Here is a 21418-nt window from a genome sequence, read left to right as displayed (position 1 = left end):
TCAGATCCCTCCTCTCCTCCCTCTCCTCCCCCTGCTCTGGTGAGAGGAATGAAGCCCTGAGTGTGTGTGTGTGTGTGTGTGTGTGTGTGTGTGAATTGCAAGGGGGGGTGGGCAGGGCGGAGCTGGAGGCAGGAGAGACCATCCTCTCCCTCTCCCCTCACCCCTTCTTCCCAGGGGCCTTTGCTCCACAAAAGATCTGGATTTTATATCTTATTCTCCAGCTGGCACACTTTGCCTCACCTCTCTTCTAGCCATACCAAACCTCACATGTTGATTCTTGCCCATGGGTCTGTGCCCATGTTGTTCCTTGCTATCCTTTTGGTAAACTTCTATTCAGCCTCCAGAACCCCGCTCAGGTGCCCCCTACCCCTTGGGAAGCTGCCTGGGCACAGACTGCCTCTCCAAGCCCCACCTGTCATAGTTCAGGGTGTATCAGGTCTGTCCCCCAGCTAGACTGTGAGCCCCAGGGTGGGGACAGGAACTGTGTGTTACTCTGCCCATGGTGGTGGTGGGCCTGGGAGATCTAAACTCTTGGAACCTTCCCCTACTGTACAGGGAGAAGAGGGATAGCTTGGCAGAGGAAGGAGGGAAGGGCTGGGGAAGGGGAAATGGGCCCAGAGGAGCCCTCCCTCCCTTTCCCCACCCTACCAGAGTGCCCAGAGCAGACCCACGTGGAGGGCATGGCAGGGATGTCAGCTTTCTCAAGGGTGGGTTTCTGGAACAGTTGATGTGAGGTAAGGAGGGACTGTGAGGAAGGACCCTAGCCCAGAGCTGAGCCCTGCCGGGCGCGCCGGCTGGAGGGAGTCTCCAGCACCCTAAGTCCTGCCTCTCCAGCTGGGGTGGTTTCCTTTGCAGTGTGGGTGGCACCTTGGTTAAGGGCAAGGGTTGGGGCAAGAGGCCAGGTCCCTTGGGTCCTTTTCTCCCTCCAAATGGCCCCATGGGAGCATTCACACCCTTTCTATAAAGAACGTCAAGAATGTTTATTCATGGAAGCTGCTGCCTACATGGCACAGAGAATCTGGGGGACCCAGGGAGCATGGGAGGTGCTGGCTGAGGGGCAGGCAGGGGGTGGAAGAGCCTAATAGGTGGTGGCTGGCAGCTGAGTTGTCTCCCGGAGGGCTCAGGCCTGCCCCAGGTCCCAGCCCACCCTGGGCCTGCTTTTCTGAGTATGTGGCCACCAAGACCCCAGGCGTGGGCAGGTCTTCTGCAGCCAGAGCCTGGTTGGGATGCCCAGTTTATCCGCAGCTCCTTTCTCCATTTCCAGGCTGGTCCCCTGGGATGAAGGGGAGCGGGTGGAGACACCCCGAGGCCAAGCCAGCAGGTGGGGTGCCGCTCGCTCGCTTCTCTGTGTCCTCAGCGAGGTCAGCACCAGCATCTTCTAGAGCCCCCAGACAGTCCTCAGAGCCTGCAGGGAGACAGCCAAGAGCAGCAGGTCACTGCCAGGTCCTGCTGTAGCCTTTTGGGCACCTTCTTCTTTTCTGGATGGGGCTGATATAAGGAGCAACTGGTCACAACCTTGCCTCTTCCCTAGAACTCTAATGTCCTCTCCTGCCACATCACTCAGCCTCTCACTCCAGACCCAGATATTTCCAAGCTCTGGCCCCCCAGGAGGTCAAATAACAATAAGAAGAACAACAACAATGACCTGCAAAGGCCCCAGTTCCCCAACTTGCCGGCTGTGGGGTCTTGAAGAGCCTGAACCTCTCTGAGCCTTAAGTTCCTCATCTGTTAAAAAGAGGGAAGTCGCTACATCTGCCTTGTAGAGATCTGGGGAGGGTTAGATGCAGCAGCCACGGGCAAGGGCTGGGCGCACTCCGCAGCAGAGGCAAAGAAATGGTAGTTGATGGAAAGAAGGAAGGAAGGAGTTAGGGAGGGTCTCATCTGCACTGGTCAACGGAACAGAGCCAGACCTGTCAGCTCTAATTTTGTATATGAGGAAATTGAGGCTCCGTCTCTGGGGTGAAGGGGTTTTCAAAGTCACACAGCCGGCAAGCACAGTTGCAAAGCCAAGAGTGCCCCCAGGTCTCCTTCCAGGCCTTCTACATGTTCCCTGCGTGTCCAGCACGCGTGTGGTCTGACTCTGAGCGTGATCACAGGCAGGGGGTTGGAAGCTCACATCCTCATTTCTTCAGGCGTGCTTTTTGCCCTTTTGCTGGTGGCATCTGGGAGCCGGGCCCCCACTGGGAGAACCTCCCTGTCATCCCCTATGGACAAGCCAAACCCAGGCTTACCTCCTTCTCACCTGCTGCGGGAGCTTAGGGTACCAGGGGCATTGCTGAGGCTGCTATGGGTATCGAAGATACTGTGGGAACCACAGGTACCAGGGGTGCTGAGTGTACCCCTGGCTTGAGAGTGGGGTCCTCAGGGATGTAGACAATGCTCTTCTCTTCAGGTATCTGCAGAGAGAGGAGGCAACTCTGAGAGCCCTGTCTCATGCCAGGCAGGGTGTCTGTGGTGGAACTAGAACGGCCTGAGCAAGCCAGGAGCTGCAAATGGTGTGTGGTGAGCGCCACCTTGTGATCACCATGCAGATCACATGCCACAGGTATCCTGCCCCTGCCACACCTTAGGCACTGTCCTGGGTACTGGGGCCAGGCAGGGATGAGACAGGGTCCTTGCCCCACGAGAGCAATGGTGAGGCATTGCAGTGAAACACATAGTGACAACAAGAGTTGTGCATGCACACAATAGGATTTTAACCCAGCCTGGGGGGATTCTGGGAGGTTGAGCTGAACCCGCTTCTGAAAGATGGGCAGGGGTGCACCGGGTGAGGGGCAGATGCCGGGTGAGAGGCAACATGGCAAACTCCCCGAACTGCAGACAGGTCCAAAAGTGGGGTAGAGGGAGGTGCAGGGGAGGCCAGAAGTGGATGGGGAGGTCGAGTGTGGGTGGGCAGCTTAGCTCTGCCTTGGCTTCATCTTTCTCATCCCTACCCTTTGGGAAGCCACCTCACCTCCCCAGTGAAACACCTAGGGGCCTCAGGGACAGCCTCATGGTGTTCACTTCCACTAGCATGGAATTTTATCACTGCCAACCAAGTACAGTCGGCCTTCCATATCCACAAGTTCAATGAGCTGTGGGTCAAAGATATTTAGAAAAAAACAATAAAACAATAAAGTAATACAAATAAACAAAACAGCACTTAAGTTGTATTGGGTATTACAAGTAATCTAGAGATGATTTAAATTACATGGGAGCGTGCATGTAGGTTACGTGCAAATACTACTCCGTTTATGTCAGGAACTCGAGCATCCCAGTGGGGGATCCCAGGACCACCCCCTCTTCCCAGGATACTAAGGATGACAGTACTGCACAAGGTATGTAACTGAGAGGTTCGAACTTGGAATAAATTAACAAGAGCAAAACAGAACCAAGAGGGAGCTTCTACATGTGGGAACTGATAACATTTCTGATTTATTTCATTAGCATGAAGTCTGTGTGGTTTCTACTTGTGGTGCCTAAAATAGTTTAAGTTCTGACTTTAAATATGGAATGAAAATAATTGTGCCAGGAAAAAGAAAGTTTATTCAGAATGTGATAACATGGAACAATTTTTATGACAGAGAGGCCAAGAGAAAGAGCAGGGCACTGAACAGGGTGTGTAACATTCTCTCTGCTGTGCAACAAGCATCTACACGGAGGAAAAAGAGACAGAAAGGAAATATACCAAAAAAGATTAACAGCGCTTGTGTTAGGGTGATGGGATTTCTATTTGTCTCTATTTCCAGATTTTCTTTAATGAAATACTAGACATTTTTAAATTAAGAAAACAAATTTAAAAAGAGTTAATTTGGAAGACTTATTAGCTATGTATATGAAATTGGTTTATAGTGGATATGAGTTAAAATTACCCTGAAAACTTCTGGGATGGTTTTAAAAACACAGAGTCAAAGGCAAGACAATTACAGGCAGTCCCTCGTCCCCGGGACCACAGACACAAGCCGGTCCTCACCCTTGTCATGAGGGGGCTCTGCCATTCTGCGCCTCCAGTAACTCATGGGGGAGAGTCCTGCCTGAGGTCACAGAAAGCCCAATTGTGGGATGTTTTTAAAGGAACTGAGTTCTGCAACATCTCACTCCTTTCAGCTCCTAGGAGGACGTTTCTCAAGTTGGGTTTTTGTACACTCCTCTAGATGCCGAAAGTGGCAGAATGTCACAGGACACAATTCCTGCATCAGAATCATCTGGGAGCTTGTCACTTGCAGAGTCCTGGGCCCTACTGAATCCGAATCTCGCCTGGGAAGCCGCATTTTTACGAGGTCTGCAGGTGGTTCTTATGGAGACTAGTTGAGCACTGTGCCGTGATTCCTGACCCAGGCTGGATATTAGAATCACCTGAGAAGTTTTTTAAACATTCTACTGTGCAGGCCCTACCCCAGACCAAATAAATCCTCCTCTCTGTGGCCGAGGCCTGGGTTTGCAAGGCTTTCAAGCTCCCCAGGTGATTCCTATGTGCTGAAACCCACTGGTCAAATGCAGTGGTTCTCAGAAGTGTTTTTCATCAAAATCACCTGGAAGTTTTGTTCAGCCAGAGTGCTGGGCCCCATCTCTTTGCTTTGGATTGAGGAGATCTGTCTGGGTGGGACTGCACTGGGGACCAAACCATGGGAATCCTGCTCTAGAATAAAGCTGACTGAGGCCTTAGGGACAGGAGTGAACCTCAGCTGCTGCCCTGACTGTGGGTTGTTTCTGTCACCCCCTGGGGTGTATAAAAAGAGAGGTATACACAGCCCCCTCCAAGCTCTGGGGCCCAGAGGGGAGGGGAGGAGAAGGGAGGGAAGAGTCTTCAACCCACAGGATACACAGCCTCCCAGATAAAGGAGCAGGAAGACATTGGCTCTGTCCCCCACCCCGACTGACTTCTGGCTCCCAGGCCCAGCCCAGCCGATGTAGTGGGGGGTGGGGGACAAGTCCATAGAACTCACCTCCCAGTAGACTGCATCATCAAAGCAGTTCTCATCAGCAGCTTGTCCCCAGAATGGTAATCTCAAAATTAACCCTAAATAAAGTTGGAGGTCACAGGAGGTCAGGAAACACTTTCTCTCCACCTGCCCCAGCTCCTTCCCTCAGTTGGGAAAATCCCTCCGGCTGAGGCGGAATCTGCCAGTCCCACTGCAGAAGTGCAGAGACGGATTCCTGGCAGCTCCAGGCTGACCTCCGGTACATGCCCTTGGGTCCCCCACCCAGGGAGCCCCCCAGCAGCCCCCGCTTCTCTGGCCCAGCCACTCTCACTCACCCACGATGATGCCGCCTACCAGGGCCATGGCCAGGCTCACCAAAAGGCCAAAAATCTGGAACTTGCCCTGCGTTCTTGTGGTCCAATCTGCCTTGAAACCTTGAAAGTCAAAGGAATAGGCAAGCCTGGGGTGGAGACAGGGGGCAGGTCAGGGCCCACAGAGAGGCCAAGTAACCCCTGACCGCCACCCACAGATGTGAGCGGGCACCAAGGCTCACCGAACCTCGGGCCTCAGCCTCCCCATCTACAACACGGGGGGCGTGGGACGTAGCAGGTGGTCTGTAAGACTTTGTGGAGGGAGAGAGGCCTAGGAAACAGCTGGTGCGAGCAGGGAGGGCGGGGAGAAAGGCACAGCGTTGGACGCCGGAGGAACAGCAGGCAGGAGGGGTGGGGAGGAAGGAGGGCGTTCCGCCCCACCCCTCCACATTTACCCTTCTTGTCCATACACTTCGGGGCTGGCGCAGGCTGCCGTCACAGCCCCCACGATGCCGCCCAAGATGCCGGGAATGCCGTGCAGGTTGTGAATGCCACATGTGTCCTGGATCTGCAGCCGGGACTCCAGGAATGGCTGCAGAGGGGAGGTGTGTTTGCTCAGGCCGGAAGCTGCAGCAGGGGTGTGAGGCCCTCAATACGCAGGGACCCAGGATGCTCCAGCCATGAGCCCGCTTCCTAAGACCCCCTGCCCCACTGTCGGGAACACGAAGACCCCGGCATTCTCCAGCCCCCAGCCCCTGGCCCAGGGCCTCACCGTCAGGTACACAAATCCCAGGGTGGAGATGATGCCACAGAAGAAGCCGACGATGAGGGCGCCGTAGGGCATGAGCATCATCTCAGCAGCTGTGCCCACGGCCACCCCTCCCGCCAGCGTGGCGTTCTGGATGTGCACCTGGGAAGGGTGGGCAGAGTGGGCAGGGACTCAGTCCTCTCCCTGGAGCACTGGCCTGGAGGAGCTCACTCGTGGTGCGAGAGTGCTGCCTGGGCCCTGGGAGCACGCGGAGGCTGTAGCCTTGGCCTGGGCTTGGTACAGCCACCCCTGTGTTCTCTGCATGCACCGCCCAGCCCACCCAGCAGGCCTGGGCATTTTTCGTGTGCACATGCCGGTGAGCCCTGAGAGCAATCGTGTGTTCGCCTTTTGTGTGCCACGCCCACCTGAGTGCCTAGACTCGCACGTCGGAATGTTCTCAACATGCGTGCACGTCCATGTCAGGCGCCTGTGGGGCCTAGACATACCCACGCAGCAGCGGGTGCTCTCCGAGTGCTAACCTGCACCCCGCGCCGTGCTGCTGGCTGGGGGCGATTCATCCCATCTCCTTAAACCCTTGGGGTGAGGACAGCTATCTTTCCACATTTGCAGATGAGGAAACTGAGTTGCGGGGAGGTTAGCTGACTTGCTGAGGACCACAGAGCTAGCAGGAGGCAGAAAGGTGTCTTGGTCCAGAGCCCCTGTCCTTGCTCCTATTCCCTGCCCCTGCCTGCATGCAGATCTGGGCGCACACAGGCACACCCATGCCAGCGTGTCTGACTCTCTTCCCCAACTCTCTGCAGGGTGACAGGTCCCCCGATACCAGGTACTTCTGACAGTGCCTCGGCACACATATGCCATGTCAAGAAGCTTGTGTCAGACTGTGAGACGGAGAGTTAGTGTCTTTACTTTTCTTTTTATAGAAAAATCTGCCAAAATCTATGGCGCTGTCCCAGTGGTATGATACAAAGGATACTCTGCAACACCAGCCCCCCAAACTTCCCCAGTGGAGAGGACAGAGCAGTGAAGGGACTGCCACTCTGAGTGTGCGTGGGGGTGGGGACAGCTTTAAGAAGCCAGCCGGCTCAGAGCCTGGCACAGGGGAAGTGCCCCGCAGCCCAGCTGGGCAGCCCTGCGGCAGAACAGCTCACCCCAGACCAGCCGCCAGCACCCCGGGCTGTGGCAGGACAAAGGGGAGGAGGAACCAGCTCATCTAGAACAGCCCACAAAGCCGAACCTCCGAGAATCTGGTTCTGGGTTCTGCCGAAAACTGGCTATGTGCTCGGGACGAATCATTTCTCCCTGAGCCCCAGTTTCTTCATCTGCAAACGGGTGCGATGACCCCGATGCCGCCTGCTTCCCAGAGTTGGCAGGGCGTGGTGATCAGCAACTGCCAGCCCAGGCAGGCCGCACCTCCCCCCGGGCCCCCCCCCCGCGCCCCCCCCCCACCCCGCTCACCATATCCAGCTTGCCCTTCTTGTGCAGGGCGCTGGACATCGCCACCGAGGTGAGCACACAGGCTGCCAGGGAGCAGTAGGTGTTGATGGCGGCTCGGTGCTGGCTATCCCCGTGGTAGGATATGGCTGAGTTGAAGCTGGGCCAGTACATCCACAGGAAAAGGGTGCCTGGGTCAGACCAAACAGGGCCGGGGTGCCCAGGAGGAGAGGCATTAGATGGGGCCCTGAAGAACCCAGACGGAGATCCTGTCCTTTAGCTCCAGAGATGTCAGTTGACCCCCACAGCTCGGCTGTTCCCACCTCTGCAGCTTTGCTCATGCAGGGGCTCTTCCTGGAAGGCACCCCCCGCCCCCGCCTTACGCACCTACCTATCTCCTGCTCGGCCTTCTGCGCTGCTCCAGGAGTCTACCCTGACCCCACTGCTGGGCCAAGTGCCCCCGCCCTGCTCCCACAGCTCTAGGAGGGAGATTAGCTGGGTGGCGCTGCTGCACTTCCGCTACGCTAGGAGCCCCTGGAGGGCAGGGCTGGGTTTTTGGAGACCAGAATGGGGACAGTCAATATGTGTTCTCTGGGATGAGTGGACAGAAGAAATAGGAATGCACACCTTGCCCCAGCCCAGGGATGTGGTGACCAGTTTCTGGTTGCCACCATGTCTGCCTTGGGGCATTCTAGGGAACACACAGGATGAGTGACCAACTTCTTTCACCCTCATGGGGAAGAGGGACGGACATCTGGGATCCTGAAAAGTCTACAGGCACCCTCCCTCTGCCCTTCCCCCAGAGGGAACTGGCACCCGCCCACCAGAGCACGTGGGGATCAGGTGTGATCAGGATGGCCTGAACTCATCACGGGGGCCCTCGCCCATCATGGAGGCCCTCGCCCATCATGGCCACTTTCACCAATCATGGTGGCCCTCAGTCATCACAGCAGCTCTCACCAATCATGGCAAAGAGATCCGAGTGGTACACAGAACTTTGTCTCTCCTTGGTTTGCTCTAGGTTGGGTCTGTAGAGGATCCGGGTCACTGTGAGCCCAAAGTAGGCACCAAATGTGTGGATGGTCATGGAGCCCCCTGCATCCTTCACCTGGGGTGCAAAGGGCCTGTCAGGATATGGCACCTTCTTTCCCTCCCTCCTCATAGCTCTCCCCACCCCCCTACGCACGCACGTGCACACACACACACACACACACACACGCACAGAGCTCCAGCTGTCTCTGACTCTTCAGGGTGCAGGGTGGAGACTGGGGGTCCCCACAGAGCAGTCAACTGGTAAGAGGGAGAGAGTGGGGATCCCTGAACCCCGTCTGTCTGCCTGTCAGCAAAATACCAGGGCATCCTCACCCAACAGATGGGACCGTTCCCAGATGGGAAAACCCAGGCGCGGAGAGGAACTTGCTCAGTCACACGGCGGGAAGAGGAGGGGCAGAGTTAGAACCCAGGCAGCCCTCTATCTAGTCTGTTACCCACTGGCTCCTGCCTTGTCTTAATTCGTGGGAACTCTCCCCTCCCCTCTGGGTCTCCCCTGTCCACATTTCATTTCACACCATCACTCCTGGTTTGACAGCCCCCCCAGACTGCCATTACCCACCTCCCCCTGCACCCCGTCACACGCTTGCCCTCCTATCTCCCAGACAACCTCCCACCACCCACCCCTGCCCTGCCCTCCCCTCCCCAGTCCCCCAAAGTCAGAGCACGCAGAGTTGGTCCCCTCCTGGTCTGTCCTCTGCACCTCTCACTTGACCACTTTAGGTCTCAGTTTCCTCATTTATAAAGTAGGGGGCAGAATGGCTTAGCAGGGCTGTCCTCAAGATCCAAGCAGACACCTGTGCAAAGCCCCTCGCAAGGGCCTGGCACTCAACAGGTGCTTGATGGATGTTAGCCCCCTTCCTTCCATCCCCCCATTCACCTCCCCCCTCTTCAGCCTCCTCTTCCTCCCCACTCAGAACCAGCCCCAGGGGACGGGAATCGCAGACTCACTCCAGACGGGGAAACCCTTGTGATCCAAGGTCACACAGCTAGTTGTCGACAGGGGTTTCCTGACTTCCAGCCTGGTGGGTGCCTCTACTAGCTGTGTGACCTTGGGTGAGCCCCTTAACCTCTGTGAGTCTCAGCTTTCTCATCTATAAAATGGGGGTAATAAGTGTGCCTATGTCAGAGATAAAGATTTAGAGCGTTAACCCATGCAAAGCGTTTAGATCGGGGCCTAGCAGAGGGCAAGTACTCCTTTCATGTCAACGACGATTATAGTGTTTCAACTTGTCTCAAAGGGAGGCTGAAAGGCTGGCAAGAGAATTTCCGTGGCATTTGGGGAGGGTTTTGGGGGGTCAAAGGAGCTTTCTCTGCCTCCTAACTTACCCCTAAGATACTACCTTCTCAGCTGTCTCAGAACTCAGCGACTGGCCCCACGGCCTACCCACTACAAGCCTCGCTCCTTTCTCTCCACGTGCCCCCCGCTCAGTCCCCGAGGCCTGTGATGCAGATGACCGGTCTCTTGCATCCTCCACTTTTTTCTCCAGGCCCCACCGCCTCTCACCAGCATGGCCGGGAGAAGCCTCGTAACTGGGCTTCCTGCCTCCCAAATGTTCTTTGACAGGTCACAGCCTAAATGGCATTTCCTTTACACATCTGCCCATGTCACCTCCCTGTTTAGCTCCCCACTGCCCCAATGGTGTAGCCTAGACTCCTCAACACAGTCCCCAGGAGTCCTGCCCCCACCCGCCCCCATTACCCCTGCGAACTCCGCTCTCAGCACAAGCCCCTGCCCAGCCAGACCCAGCGGAGCGGCAGGGGAGCCCTGGCCGGGGTCTGCCTTCAGACCTTCGGACGCCGTGCCCTCTGCCCCCAGTGCCCGTGCTGGCTCCTCTGCCTTGGGAGCTCGTACTTGACTTCCAGCTCTGACATCTCTTCCTCCAGGAAGCCTCCCTGACCTGCCAGGCTGCCTTAGGCACCCTCCACTGGGCCACCCAGCCCTTGGCGCGCCCCACATCACAGTGCGTGGTCACTGCCTACCTACTTCCTGGTCCTCACTAGACTCTGAGCCTCTTCCCTGCTCACCTCTCTGTCCCAGAGCCCGAGCGTTCCCTGCCATGCAGTCAGACTCCCGGATTCATTCACTTGACAAACACGTGTTGAGCACCTGCCCTTGTCAGATAAGGATAAGTGCCTCCAAGAAGAAATAAACCAAGGCGCCGTGACAGAGAGTGACCAGGCGTGACAGAGAGTGACTTGGCGGGGTGAGGTGGAGCCTGCCGCCTGGGGGCATCTGGCAGGGCCTAGAGGGCACATGTGTGCTGAGACCTCAGCAAGGAGGAGGACTGGGGATGACCACGCCAGTGCAAGGGCCTTGGGGTGGGACCGAGCTTGGCAGAGAGGAGCAGACAGCAAGCTGCGGCCAAGGCGCAGGGCGACGAGGGGGGATGGGGGTGGGGGGAGGAGAGGCCTGCGGAGAGGGCGGGGCCGGAACGTGAGGCCTTACTACAAGTTTGGAGTTTGTTCTAAGTGAAAGCAAAAACCGTGGTGGGTCTTCACCAGGGGGATGGCCTTCTATGCGTCATTTATAGGCCACTTTGGCTGCTGGCAGCAACTGGCCTGAGGGGTGAGTGAGGCAAGGATGAAGCCAGGGAGATGAGTCAGGAGGAAGAGATATGGTGGCCTGGACTAGTCTGGTGACTGAAAAAAATGACAAAATGAATGATTGAATCTAGGGTGGCCTACTCACCCTCAAGAGTGGGGGTTCCAGGCAGAGTCCAAATGTACAAGAGGAAGGGGCAAAGAAATGTGTGGCTTCCCTGAATGACCCACCCTCCACCCCTACTGCCCAAAGGCACCAAGGCAGTTTCTGAGATAGAGTCAGAGATCTAAGGTACCCCTTAACTGGGCCACTGAATCGACCAACCCCAGGTGACAGCATTCCTGCCATAGTCCATGCGAATGGCACCTCTTGGGTTGTGCAGTACACAGCCTGTGCAGCTGTACATGCCACCTTGGCCACTCCTCTGGGATCCATCCTTACAGATTTGCCCCTCAATACACTGGGTCCTTTTTTTAGCAGAGCAATCTGGAAATGTGGTATGCGTGCAAGAGTATGTGCAGAAACATCCCATTCCTCCCATCGGATGTGTGGGAAAGAGAAAGGAGGGAAAACCCCAACATTCAAGGAGCCCCTGCCCTGACCATGCGCTGGGCTGATACGCTGGGTGGACTATTGCACCTGCCTGGTGGATGCCATTACTCCCACTTTACAGATGAGGAAACTGAGGTTCAGGAGGATCAGTGACTTGCCAGCTCCATCTCTATCCCCCTGCTGTCCCCCCAAGTCCCTCCCCCATCCCTGTTCTGAGCCCTGCTCACCTCCAGCAGGTTGAGGAGAATGAACTCATTCACTGAGAACAGGGTCACTTGGAATAAAGTCATGATGAGCAGCTGGACAGGGCTGACTTTGCCCAGAACCGCCCCAAAGGCCACGCAGACGGAGGCCACGCAGAAGTCGGCGTTGATGAGGCTGTGGGGAGACAGGCCAGGGAGGGCTGGGGAGACAGCGCAAGGTGCCACTCCAAGCCCTGGGTTTGGGTCTGGACTTTGGCTGGACTTTGATTGTTTATGGATTTGGGCCTATGGCTTAACCTTTCTGAGCCTCAGTGTCACCATCTGCAATGATGGGCACATAACATTCAGGGCTACTCCAAGAACTAAGAGAAACAATACAGTGAAGTGCCCAGCACGGCAGTGGCACACGCTAGGGGCTGCCCCTTCCACTGCAGCCCATCTCTGCCCCCACACCTCGCAGACAGCGTGTGCTCAAGGTACCCAGGCCGTCTGGTGGCTGTTGTTGAACATGCCCCATATTTGGGGCCCTGCCCTGCCCTCTATGTTCTTTCTATCTGCCCTTCCAGAACTTCCTCTCACTGCCTCCTCCTTCAGGAAGCCTTCCCGATTCCTCCCACCACACATGGTCTCTGCCTCCAGAGCCTTATCTCTCTCTCGGCACACACCTCTCCTGCTGGCCACCAGGGCCTTGCCTGGGTTCGAGCTACTGGAACCTTCCCTTCACCCTCCCTGTGAGAGAAGATCTATGTCCAGGGAAGAGGGAGAGCCTCCCTGTAGGAAGTAGGGAGTTGGGTGGGACTGGGTGGAGGGAGCGGGCAGGAAAGTCAACAGAGAAAGTGCGGGGCTGAGGAAGAGGTGGACAGGAGGAAGGTGCTGTGTGGCCGAGGCAGACCTGGTTCCATCCACACGTCCACTTTGCCTCACCCAGCTTCGTGCTCCCTGCCCGCAGCAGAGCTGCCTTCGGGGTTCCAGGGCCGACCCTCTCTGGCATGAGAGCTGTTAACAGGGTGGGCGTGGGGAGAGGAGGGGCTACTTCCTCAGGGCTGTCATGACTACAGGAGACCCCCCCTGCCCCGCTCAGGGGTATGTGTGTGTGAAAGAGAGAAGCGGGTGATGGGTAAGAGGTAAGCTATTTGAAAGCCAGTTTGTGGAATGGGGCCAGGGTCCCTCCGAGACAGAGTGCTCACTGGAATGTCTACCCAGCACTGCCTTGCTCACCGCTGTGTCCCCAGGGCCCAGGGCAGGGCCTGGCCGAATGATGGTGGTTACTAAGTGCTAGGCACTGAAATATCTGCTAAGTACTGCACATGCCCTCTGGTACCATACCAGAACCGTACAGGACAGGTACTGTCACTAGCCACAGCGTATAGATGGGACACGGAGACTTAGAGAGGCTGAGTTACTTGCCCAAGGTCCCATAACAGCAGCCGGAAGACCCATCTTGTTGGAAGTGACCATTAGGAAGGAGAGAGAGAGAATGGAAAAGCCCGCCCCATGGGCTGTCAGCACTGGGAGATGGAGATCTGGATGCCACATCTTGGGAGGGCCCGAGGAGGCGTGGGCAGGGCCTGCAGAGGGGCAGTTCCCTAGAGAAACAGGTGAGACCTGGAGGACTCTTCTGCAGGGACAGGACAGAGGCCAGGAGGCGGGTCCACATCTCTGGGTCCACAAAGTGAGGTCTGGGGACAACATTCTCATCCCAGCCCTGAGCACCAGAAAACTGGCTCCAGGTCAGTTGCTGAAAATCAATTTCCTAAAAGCCAGTTTGCTAAAACTCAATGTGTCAAGTGACCAACTTGCTCCCCTTGAAGATTTTTAAAAAATTGTATACTTTTTTCATTTAGCCATAGCTATTTTACTGGGGTGGCCAATGAAACATATTAGAGATGTTTTTATACTTTGGGTCTATGGCTTAGGGAATGTGAGTTCCTTGTGTATTTTGAACTTCGGGGTAATATGCATGTCAAGGATTTTATATACAAAAAGACCGATTTATTCGTTCCAACATATATCTAGTCAACTATCTTTCCTGTTTCTTTTAATTCATGGATTCGTTAATTGGCTTGAATAAATTATGCTTTTGCAAATATTTGGCATGTGTTTTAAATTTCGGGCACCTGGCATGTGATGCCCGGTTGGTATCCTACATGAGACAGCAGGAATTTGGCCTTTAAATGCAGTTTTATGCCAGTCTGCCTCTCTGCCCTTTCTGTAGACTTAGTTTGTGAGCAAGCTAATGAATGTTAATTTCCACACACCACGGATGACTTTCTCAAATTAAAGAAAATTTTATTTAGCAAAACTTGTCATAGCTCTGCAGAAATACTTTACTTTTTAAAAAATTTTTTAAACATTTTTTTCACTTCCCTCCCCAGACATGTCTGCAGAAATAAATAGAAGACTGTCTAAACTGGACTTGAAGAAGAACCTCCCATAAACCAAAACTTGGCTGAAACTAGGAAAATTCTCTCAAAGGCTCTGGGTTCTGTCCCATGCAACACGATTGCCATAGGTTTCATGAGTTGCCACAGGACAGACAGTTTGACAAGTGAATCCAGAGAGCAGACTGCTTTGCAGTTGATTTTTGGCAAGTTGGCTGTGGGCGAATGCATTTTATAACCAGTTGGTGGTGCTGTGGGGCAGGGAAGCGTGCTGAGGCCTGGAGGGGGTCACCTGAGTCACGGACGGGACGGGCTGGTGGTACTCCACAGACCAAAAGGTTATCACAGAGAAAAGCCCTCCAAAGGATGGAAGTGAGAAGAGACGCGGGTAGGGTGCCCCACCCTTGGAGGCTGAGGCAGGGAGGGGGCTTCAGCCCTAACCTCCTCGCACACCTGTCTCACCTGTTTCCAAGGCCTGTTCCCTGGGGCGAGTGGGGCGAGGCGGGGAGGGGCATCCACCTGGCTGGATTCCCCGGTGTTCCCTGGGCCAGGAACCCTCTGGGGCTGGCTCAGGCGTCCTGGCTCTCCCACCCGGGCTCCAGGGCTGCGGTCTCTCAAGGCACAGGGCTGAGTAATTTCCATGTGCCAGGGTGGAGGGCCAGCGACAAGTCTGGCCTCAAGTCCAGGCAGCCTTTGTCTAGGAGGTAGGGAGACCCTCCCACAGCACCTGGTCGCCGTTAGAACCCCCACCCTGGAGAGGCGCTGCTCAGGAAGCCGTGTGTGTGTGTGTGTGTGTGTGTGTGTGTGTGTGTGTGCATGTATGTCGCAGGCCCGTGTGACCTGGAGGGGGCGAGGGGGAGCAGTCGTACAGCCCACGACCCGCCGCCACCGGGCACGCCCTCCCCGGGCCCACCCGCCGGGCCCCGCCCCTGGGCCGCTCCCCGCCCGTCCCCGCTGGGCCAGCCCCGCGCTCACTTCTCGACGCCCAGGATAATGTGTCTGTCTTCTAGGTGGTGGAACCAGCCCTGCATGAGCAGCGCCCATTGGATGCCAAAGGCCGCCAGCAGGAAGTTGAAGCCCACGGCGCTGAAGCCATAGCGCTGCAGGAAGGTCATGAGGAAGCCGAAGCCCACGAACACCATCACGTGCACGTCCTGGAAGCCTGTGGGGAGAGTGCCACCTGCAAAGCCCTCGCCAAGGCCCGCCAAGGCCCGCCAAGGCCCTAGGTTTGGCGAGTGCGGGCAGCGACTCTTCTCCCCCGCCCCTGGCCAGCCGGGGCAGCACCCCTAAGCCGGGTCTCCCAGCTCCACCGCCCTGGCCTCCTTCCCCCATCCCCACATCCGAACCCTGGGGCTGGGCCCTGAAGCTTGCAGACAAGACAACGAAGGTGCTGGCAGGGAGGTGGCAGGAGCCCCTGGGAAAAGACATCCTGCCGGCATATGGGGCCTTTAAGGAGAGGCTGTCAGCTGTCTGGGGGCACAGAGACACCAGGTGGGCAGCGGTAGGGTGAAGAGGACCCAGGGAGCCCGAGCGGGCAGGTATCTGCAGCGCTGGGTGGCCTTGGCCTCCCTGTGGCCCCAGAGCAGCAGCAGGTGTCCTCAGCCTCCTGGTCCGTCCTCCCATCTGTCCTCCGCTCTTTCCCCTGCTTCCTTGGGTGCCCTTCCTCTCTGCTTGACTCTCTCTGGGGGTGTCTCTTTTCTCTCCCTGCCCTCGGGGACACAGACACCAGCTTCGCTCTCCTGGGCACCTCCACAGTCACCCTCTTGCTCCCTTTCTCTTTATCTCCCAAACTGTCCTAATTTAGCACCAAAAGGTATCAGTTTATTCATTTCTGTTTCATAAAGTTTGGTGCTACCTAAAATGATTTTGATAGTAATGATTTGAGGGTCCAAACTGTATGAACTTCACAGAGGACGCGGCCTCTCTGACACAGTTTCTTGGTGCAATGGGAGGCAGTGACCCTGCTGGGGCAGAGCTCTCCCCAGAGGCCTCCACGGCCCGTTTCATGAGATCGCCCACTCAAAGCCCTTTTCAGCAATTGCTCAATTATATTAGCTATTGCTTCTCTTTTTCTCTTTCAAAACTAACCAGGTTCATTGCATTGGGCTGGCAACTTGCTGAGAGTCCGTGGAGGTTGACCCTCAGCCCTGCTCCCCACACTGGAGGACTCAAGCCACAGGGAACCTGGAGGTCCCTGATGGGGCGGGGCTGGCGCACTGGCTTCCAACCACACGAGCTGCCACCAGGGGGAATCAGTACACAGCTGTTCTCCCCCTTCTCTACCCTGCCCCCCCCCATTCTGGCTCCCGCTTCCCTCTGCAGGTGAGCCCCCACCAAGCTGGCAAAGTCCCCCAGATCGGAGTTTCCCACACTGACGGGCCACTGCAGCCTTCCTCTATGCCGCATCAGCACAGAAAGGGTGCCGCTCCTTCCCTGGGGGCCAGCCCAGCCTGCACTGTTCTCTTTGAGACCTAGTGGCCGGTCCCCCAGCTCCCCTCAGACTCTGTGCCCCACCACTCCCACTCCAGCACTGCAAAATCTCCTGGGCTGTGGTCGGGGCAGCAACGCCACAGAAGACCCTGGAAAGCAGGTGGGCCATGGGGTAGGAGGGCTTGGCTCTGACCTGCCCTGTGTCACTGGCCGGCTAAGAGTGTTAGGCTCCTCTCTAACCGTGTTTCCTCCACCATAAAATAGAGACAATAGTAATAAATGCCCTGCCTGACACAGAAGGCAAAAAGCACCTTGTGACCATAGAGACAATATTAATAAATGCCCTGCCTGACAGAGAAGGCAAAAGCACCTTGTGGCCAGGCACGGTGGCTCATGCCTGTAGTCCTAGCACTTTGGGAGGCCAAGGCAGGAGGATCACTTGAGCCCAGGAGTGTGAGGTTGCAGTGAGCTATGATGATGCCACTGCACTCTAGCTTGGGAGACAGAGCAAAACCCTGTATCAAAAAAATAAAAAAATAAAAAATAAAATCACTTTGTAGTTGGGAAAAGCACAAAGGCATTTAAATGCTATAAAAGTTCAAACTAGTATTCAGGGAGACAGTCCTCGGCCACATCTCTAACAGGAGCTGAGCCTCCACTTACACACCTTCGTGGGCAGAGCGTTCACTCCCTTACGGGGAAGCTTGATACCAGCATTTACTGTCCTTTCCCTTTCTGCCATGAGATGAGAGCCCTACCGGTGACCGGTCATCTTGAATCTTTTTAGAGATCCCGTACTTTAAATACTATTCCCACCTTTATAGATGAGCACACTGAGGCTCAGAATGGTTAGGTAGCTGGCTCGCTCCATTTAGAGACGGACCTAGGTCTGTTTAATTCCAAAGTTACACTGTCGTCTGCTTGGGGGAAGTTTGTCCTTTATCAAGTGGAACTGACTCTGAGGTGCAGGTCCCCAGGGGCCCTGGGCAAGCCTGGCTGCTTTGGCCTCATGAAACAGTCCTTCAGGTGTCTGAAACCAGAGCTTCCTCTGCCCCGAGTCATCTCCTTAAATGTGTCCTGCTCCTCCCTTGGGCTTTCCAGCAAACTTCTAGAGCCCAGGTCCGGGTGATTCCTCCTTGGGCCAACCTCCCTGCGGCCACTGCCCTCGGCCACTCAGATCCTGGAGCACTGGCCTGTGAGGACACTTCGTGTTCAGCAGCAGCAGCTACTGCCTACATACACCGCATGCCTCTGAGGGCACTGCCAGGCCGAGTGCCCAGCTGGCTCTGTGCCTGCCACCTGCCTAGGGGCCCATACCCAGGCCCATACCCAGCTGGGCTCCTGTGGAAACTTGAGATGCCCAGCAGGCGCAACTAATCCCCTGGGTAGAAATGAGGCCCATGCCAGCACCGATGGCCTGGAGCCAAGAACCAGGAAGGTACCAAGCAAGGGCCGCACTCACGTCCAGGCCCTGGGACTCCCCTAGCTGCCCCGGAACAGTGGCTTGAGGACCCGCGTGGGCCAGGATGACTTGTGTCCTCTAACTGCTAACCATAGCCACCATGAGCGTGAGCAGGGCAGGGGACAGGGATGGTGAAAATAGAAGGAGGAGAGTGGTCCAGCAGTGTAGACTCAGACCCTCAGGGCTGCTACCCGGGCTCCCTGGTTTCCTAGCAGGGTGACCTTTGCAAGACACTTCTTCTCTCTGGCCTTAGTTTCCCTCATCTGTAAAATGGGGGTCATAACCATGCTTCCCTCGCAGGATGGTGGTGATGATTAAAGGAGAGAATGCATGTTTGCCTGGAGGGCCTGCCACTGCTTCCTGCCCTCTCCAAGCAGCACTGAGGCCATGGTTCTGTCCTATACGCCTCTCCTCTGCCATTTCTTGCTCCAATGGCCAAGAGCTCCCCAGTGCTCACAGGAGACATGGCAGGAGAAAATCAAGGCCCTCCTTGATGGCTGGTAGCTGGGGCTCTCTCCCCACTTAGCACTCGCCACCACAATCCCTTTTACAAACCCTACTCTTGGGCCACCTCAGCGAATCACCCCCCAGCACCCCCTTTAGGTGGTCTCAGCCGCTCAGCTTCTCCCATCCTCACCAGCCACCACGTCCCAGGAAGCCATCACAGATCTCTCCCGCCCAGAGCGCTTGACCCCACTGAAGCACCTGTCTGCTCCTAACAGTCTGGGACCAGAGACTCAGGATATTCATTTTTCCAGAGTGACCATAAGCGCTGGCTTGCTGGGACAGTTGTGGTTTACCCCTGGGTCCTGGCAAATTACCACTAGCACCCCCTGTCACTCTCACAAGTGTCTTCACTCGGTGTCTTCACCTGGATCTCTGTTCATGCTGTAGATAAGCGCTTGTCGAGTGAATACATGAAGGTGGATAGGGAGTGTGGAGGGAGGGGGATAGGATCTGGGGAGACGTGGGGCCTGCAGCCCCCGCTGGTGAGGTTCTGCAGCTTCCTCCACTGCCCAGACACATCCAGGACCTATGAATGTCCCTGGGGGGCCTTGACCCTTACACTTTATTTGGGGGCTGGCTCTGGGGCTAAGTGGTAGCAAGAGCTAGAGGGACGCAGTGGGACAGGCAGAGGAGGGTCCCCAGCCTGCCTGCCTCACTGCTTGCAGGTAGGTCCCCCACCAAGGAGAGGAAGGTGGGCAGTGTGCAGTGGATTTGGAGCCTGAGTCCCAGGGCCACAGCTGTCAAAATCTTTTTTAAAACATGGCCCAAGTGGAGCCCTGGAGAGGCTGTGGTCTCACCAGCACAGGGCACACCCCTCTTCTGTCACCTCCCTTCTTCTAGGTACTATGTAACTATCCAGGTAGCCTGTGATAGTCCTAACTTTTTGGCAGCCACTTACTATAGCTGTCTCCCACTGAGCCTGCAGCCCCCCAAACTCAGACTATTTTCCTGCAAGCTGCCATTCTGAATGAGTGCAGCTATTTCCTTGGACCTAAGTAAAACCTAATTTCTGGAGGTAGAGGATCCCCTGTTGCTGAGAGAGTACAGCCGTGGAGGGAACAGCAGTTGATATAGGTGGCTGTTGGAGATGAGTTTTAGGGTCTCTTCCAAAACTGATAGTCCATGACTATGGGAGCACCAACAGCTAGAAGAATCGTCACGGGCTGCTGGTGGGTGGGGTGAAAGATCAGAGAGCACCAGGGGATGGAAAGAGTCCTGGGCTGGGAGTCCTGAGGTTGGGATGCTTGGACTGACCTTGGGCCAGTTCTCCCAGCTCCCACATCCCAGGGCGTCAGTGTTTACTGTTCTTGCAGCAGTCATGGAGTGAGGACTGCAGCCCAGCACTGTGCCGGAGCCTCGCACAGCTCACCACAGCCTCACCCCAGCCCCGCAAGGGAGGCCCCACTACTACCCCGATTTGATAGATGAAGAAATTGAGGGCTAGCAAGGTTGACATTTGCCTAAGGCCACCCACCTAGTTAATGGCAGAGCCATGATAGAAAGAAGGTCCCTGGTTGCAGGGTTATGCTCCTAACCACAGCACCCCTGTACCAGAAAATTCAGGGGTGCTTTTCTCCCTCTCCAAGCCAAAAGAGGATGGGTGTCACGGCCTCCTGACCCACCACTGGTCCCACAGGTGATGGCCTCACCGAGCCATCCCTGTGGCCCTTGACATCAGACCTACCCCCTTATTTGGAGTACGGGCACAGCTGGACAAGGGAGCCAGGGCACCCACTGGTGGGTGCTGGAGGTGGGATTCAGGTCTTTGAGGGAGCCAAGAAGGGCTTTCTGACAAGGCATGCCGGAGGCCTCTGACGGCTGGGGAGTGGTCAAATAAAAAACTCATCTCAGGCCAGGCCCGGTAGCTCACACCTGTAATCCTAGCACTCTGGGAGGCCGAGATGGGAGGATTGCTTGAGCTCAGGAGTTCCAGACCAGCCTGAGCAGGAGCGAGACCCGTCTCTACTAAAAATAGAAAGAAATGAGCCAAACAACTAAAAATAGAAAAAATTAGCTGGGCATGGTGGCACATGCCTGTAGTCCCAGCTACTCGGGAGGCTGAGGCAGAAGGATCGCTTGAGCCCAGGAGTTTGAGGTTGCTGTGAGCTACGCTGACGCCACTGCACTCTAGCCCAGGCGACAGAGTGAGACTCTGTCTTAACAAAAAAAAAAAAAAAAAAAAAAAAAAAAAAGACTCGGCCCGGTGAGTTTTCTCTGCTAGTTTTTCACGGGGAAAAGGAGTCCTGACATCTGACCGGTTCCCCAGCGCGATCCGCAGAGGTGGCGGGCGCCCTGTGGGGGAGCCTGCGCGGACCGTCCCTGGGCCAGGTGAGACTGGCACGCCAGGTGAGACTGGCACCGGTGCCTCCGGCCTGCCGGAGGCGGGACTTACTCGGGTAGCGGTAGTAGAATTCGTTCTCCAGGTCGCTGGAGATGTTCCTGCGCTTCTTCTCCGTCCGCCAGTGGGAGTCGGCGTCGAGGTCGTAGCGCACAAACACGCCGAAGAGAACCACCATGGCCACCTGCAGGAGCAGGCAGGTGAGCGGCAGCCGCCAGCGGAGGTTGCTGTTCCAGGCCATGCTGGGGCCTGGCGGGAGGCGGCGGTTCGGGCGCTGCCAGGAGGGACCAGGACGCTTATGAGCCCCGAGCGGGGGGCGGGGCGGGGCGGGCGGAACAGCTGACCCGGTGCCGCCCGCGCGCTTGGCCAACCGGCGGGGACACCCGCGGGGCCGGGGCTCGCACCTGGCTGCCCAGCCCGGCCCGGGCCCCCCTCAAGCTCCCTGGGTTGAGCTGGGGGACAGCTGCAGGAGCAGGGGCCGGAAGGGCAGTGGGCAGGGATTAGGGTGACACCGGGCCTTTCCCCTTTGTTCTGGAGA

General features: G+C 56.4%; 1 protein-coding gene across 1 annotated transcript; it reads right to left on the bottom strand.

The window, feature by feature from the left end:
* Positions 1–2255: 2255 nt before the first annotated feature.
* RHCG (Rh family C glycoprotein) lies at positions 2256–21121 on the bottom strand. Its single transcript, XM_069465725.1, has 10 exons — positions 20935–21121; positions 15119–15305; positions 11787–11937; positions 8373–8520; positions 7437–7603; positions 5985–6122; positions 5668–5804; positions 5237–5361; positions 4926–4999; positions 2256–2396 (listed from the first exon to the last, which is right to left on the bottom strand). Exons 1-10 carry the CDS (start codon positions 21119–21121, stop codon positions 2256–2258), a joined length of 1455 nt encoding a protein of 484 aa, XP_069321826.1.
* Between the last annotated feature and the right edge of the window lie 297 nt (positions 21122–21418).

This window comes from Eulemur rufifrons, chromosome 3, assembly GCF_041146395.1.
Source record: "Eulemur rufifrons isolate Redbay chromosome 3, OSU_ERuf_1, whole genome shotgun sequence".
Classification (NCBI taxonomy): Eukaryota; Metazoa; Chordata; class Mammalia; order Primates; family Lemuridae; genus Eulemur; species Eulemur rufifrons.
The sequence above is the reverse complement of the archived record's forward strand: the minus strand, read 5'-3'. Positions and strand labels throughout refer to the sequence as shown.

Coding starts and splice junctions, on each gene's coding strand:
- RHCG (XM_069465725.1), bottom strand. CDS start 21,121: ATGGCCTGGAACAGCAACCTCCGCTGGCGGCTGCCGCTCACCTGCCTG. Junction 7,604..8,372: donor GGATCTCTTTGCCATGATTG/GTGAGAGCTGCT, acceptor GGTCTGACCCAG/GCACCCTTTTCCTGTGGATG. Junction 5,362..5,667: donor GAAGTGTATGGACAAGAAGG/GTAAATGTGGAG, acceptor TCTCCACCCCAG/GCTTGCCTATTCCTTTGACT.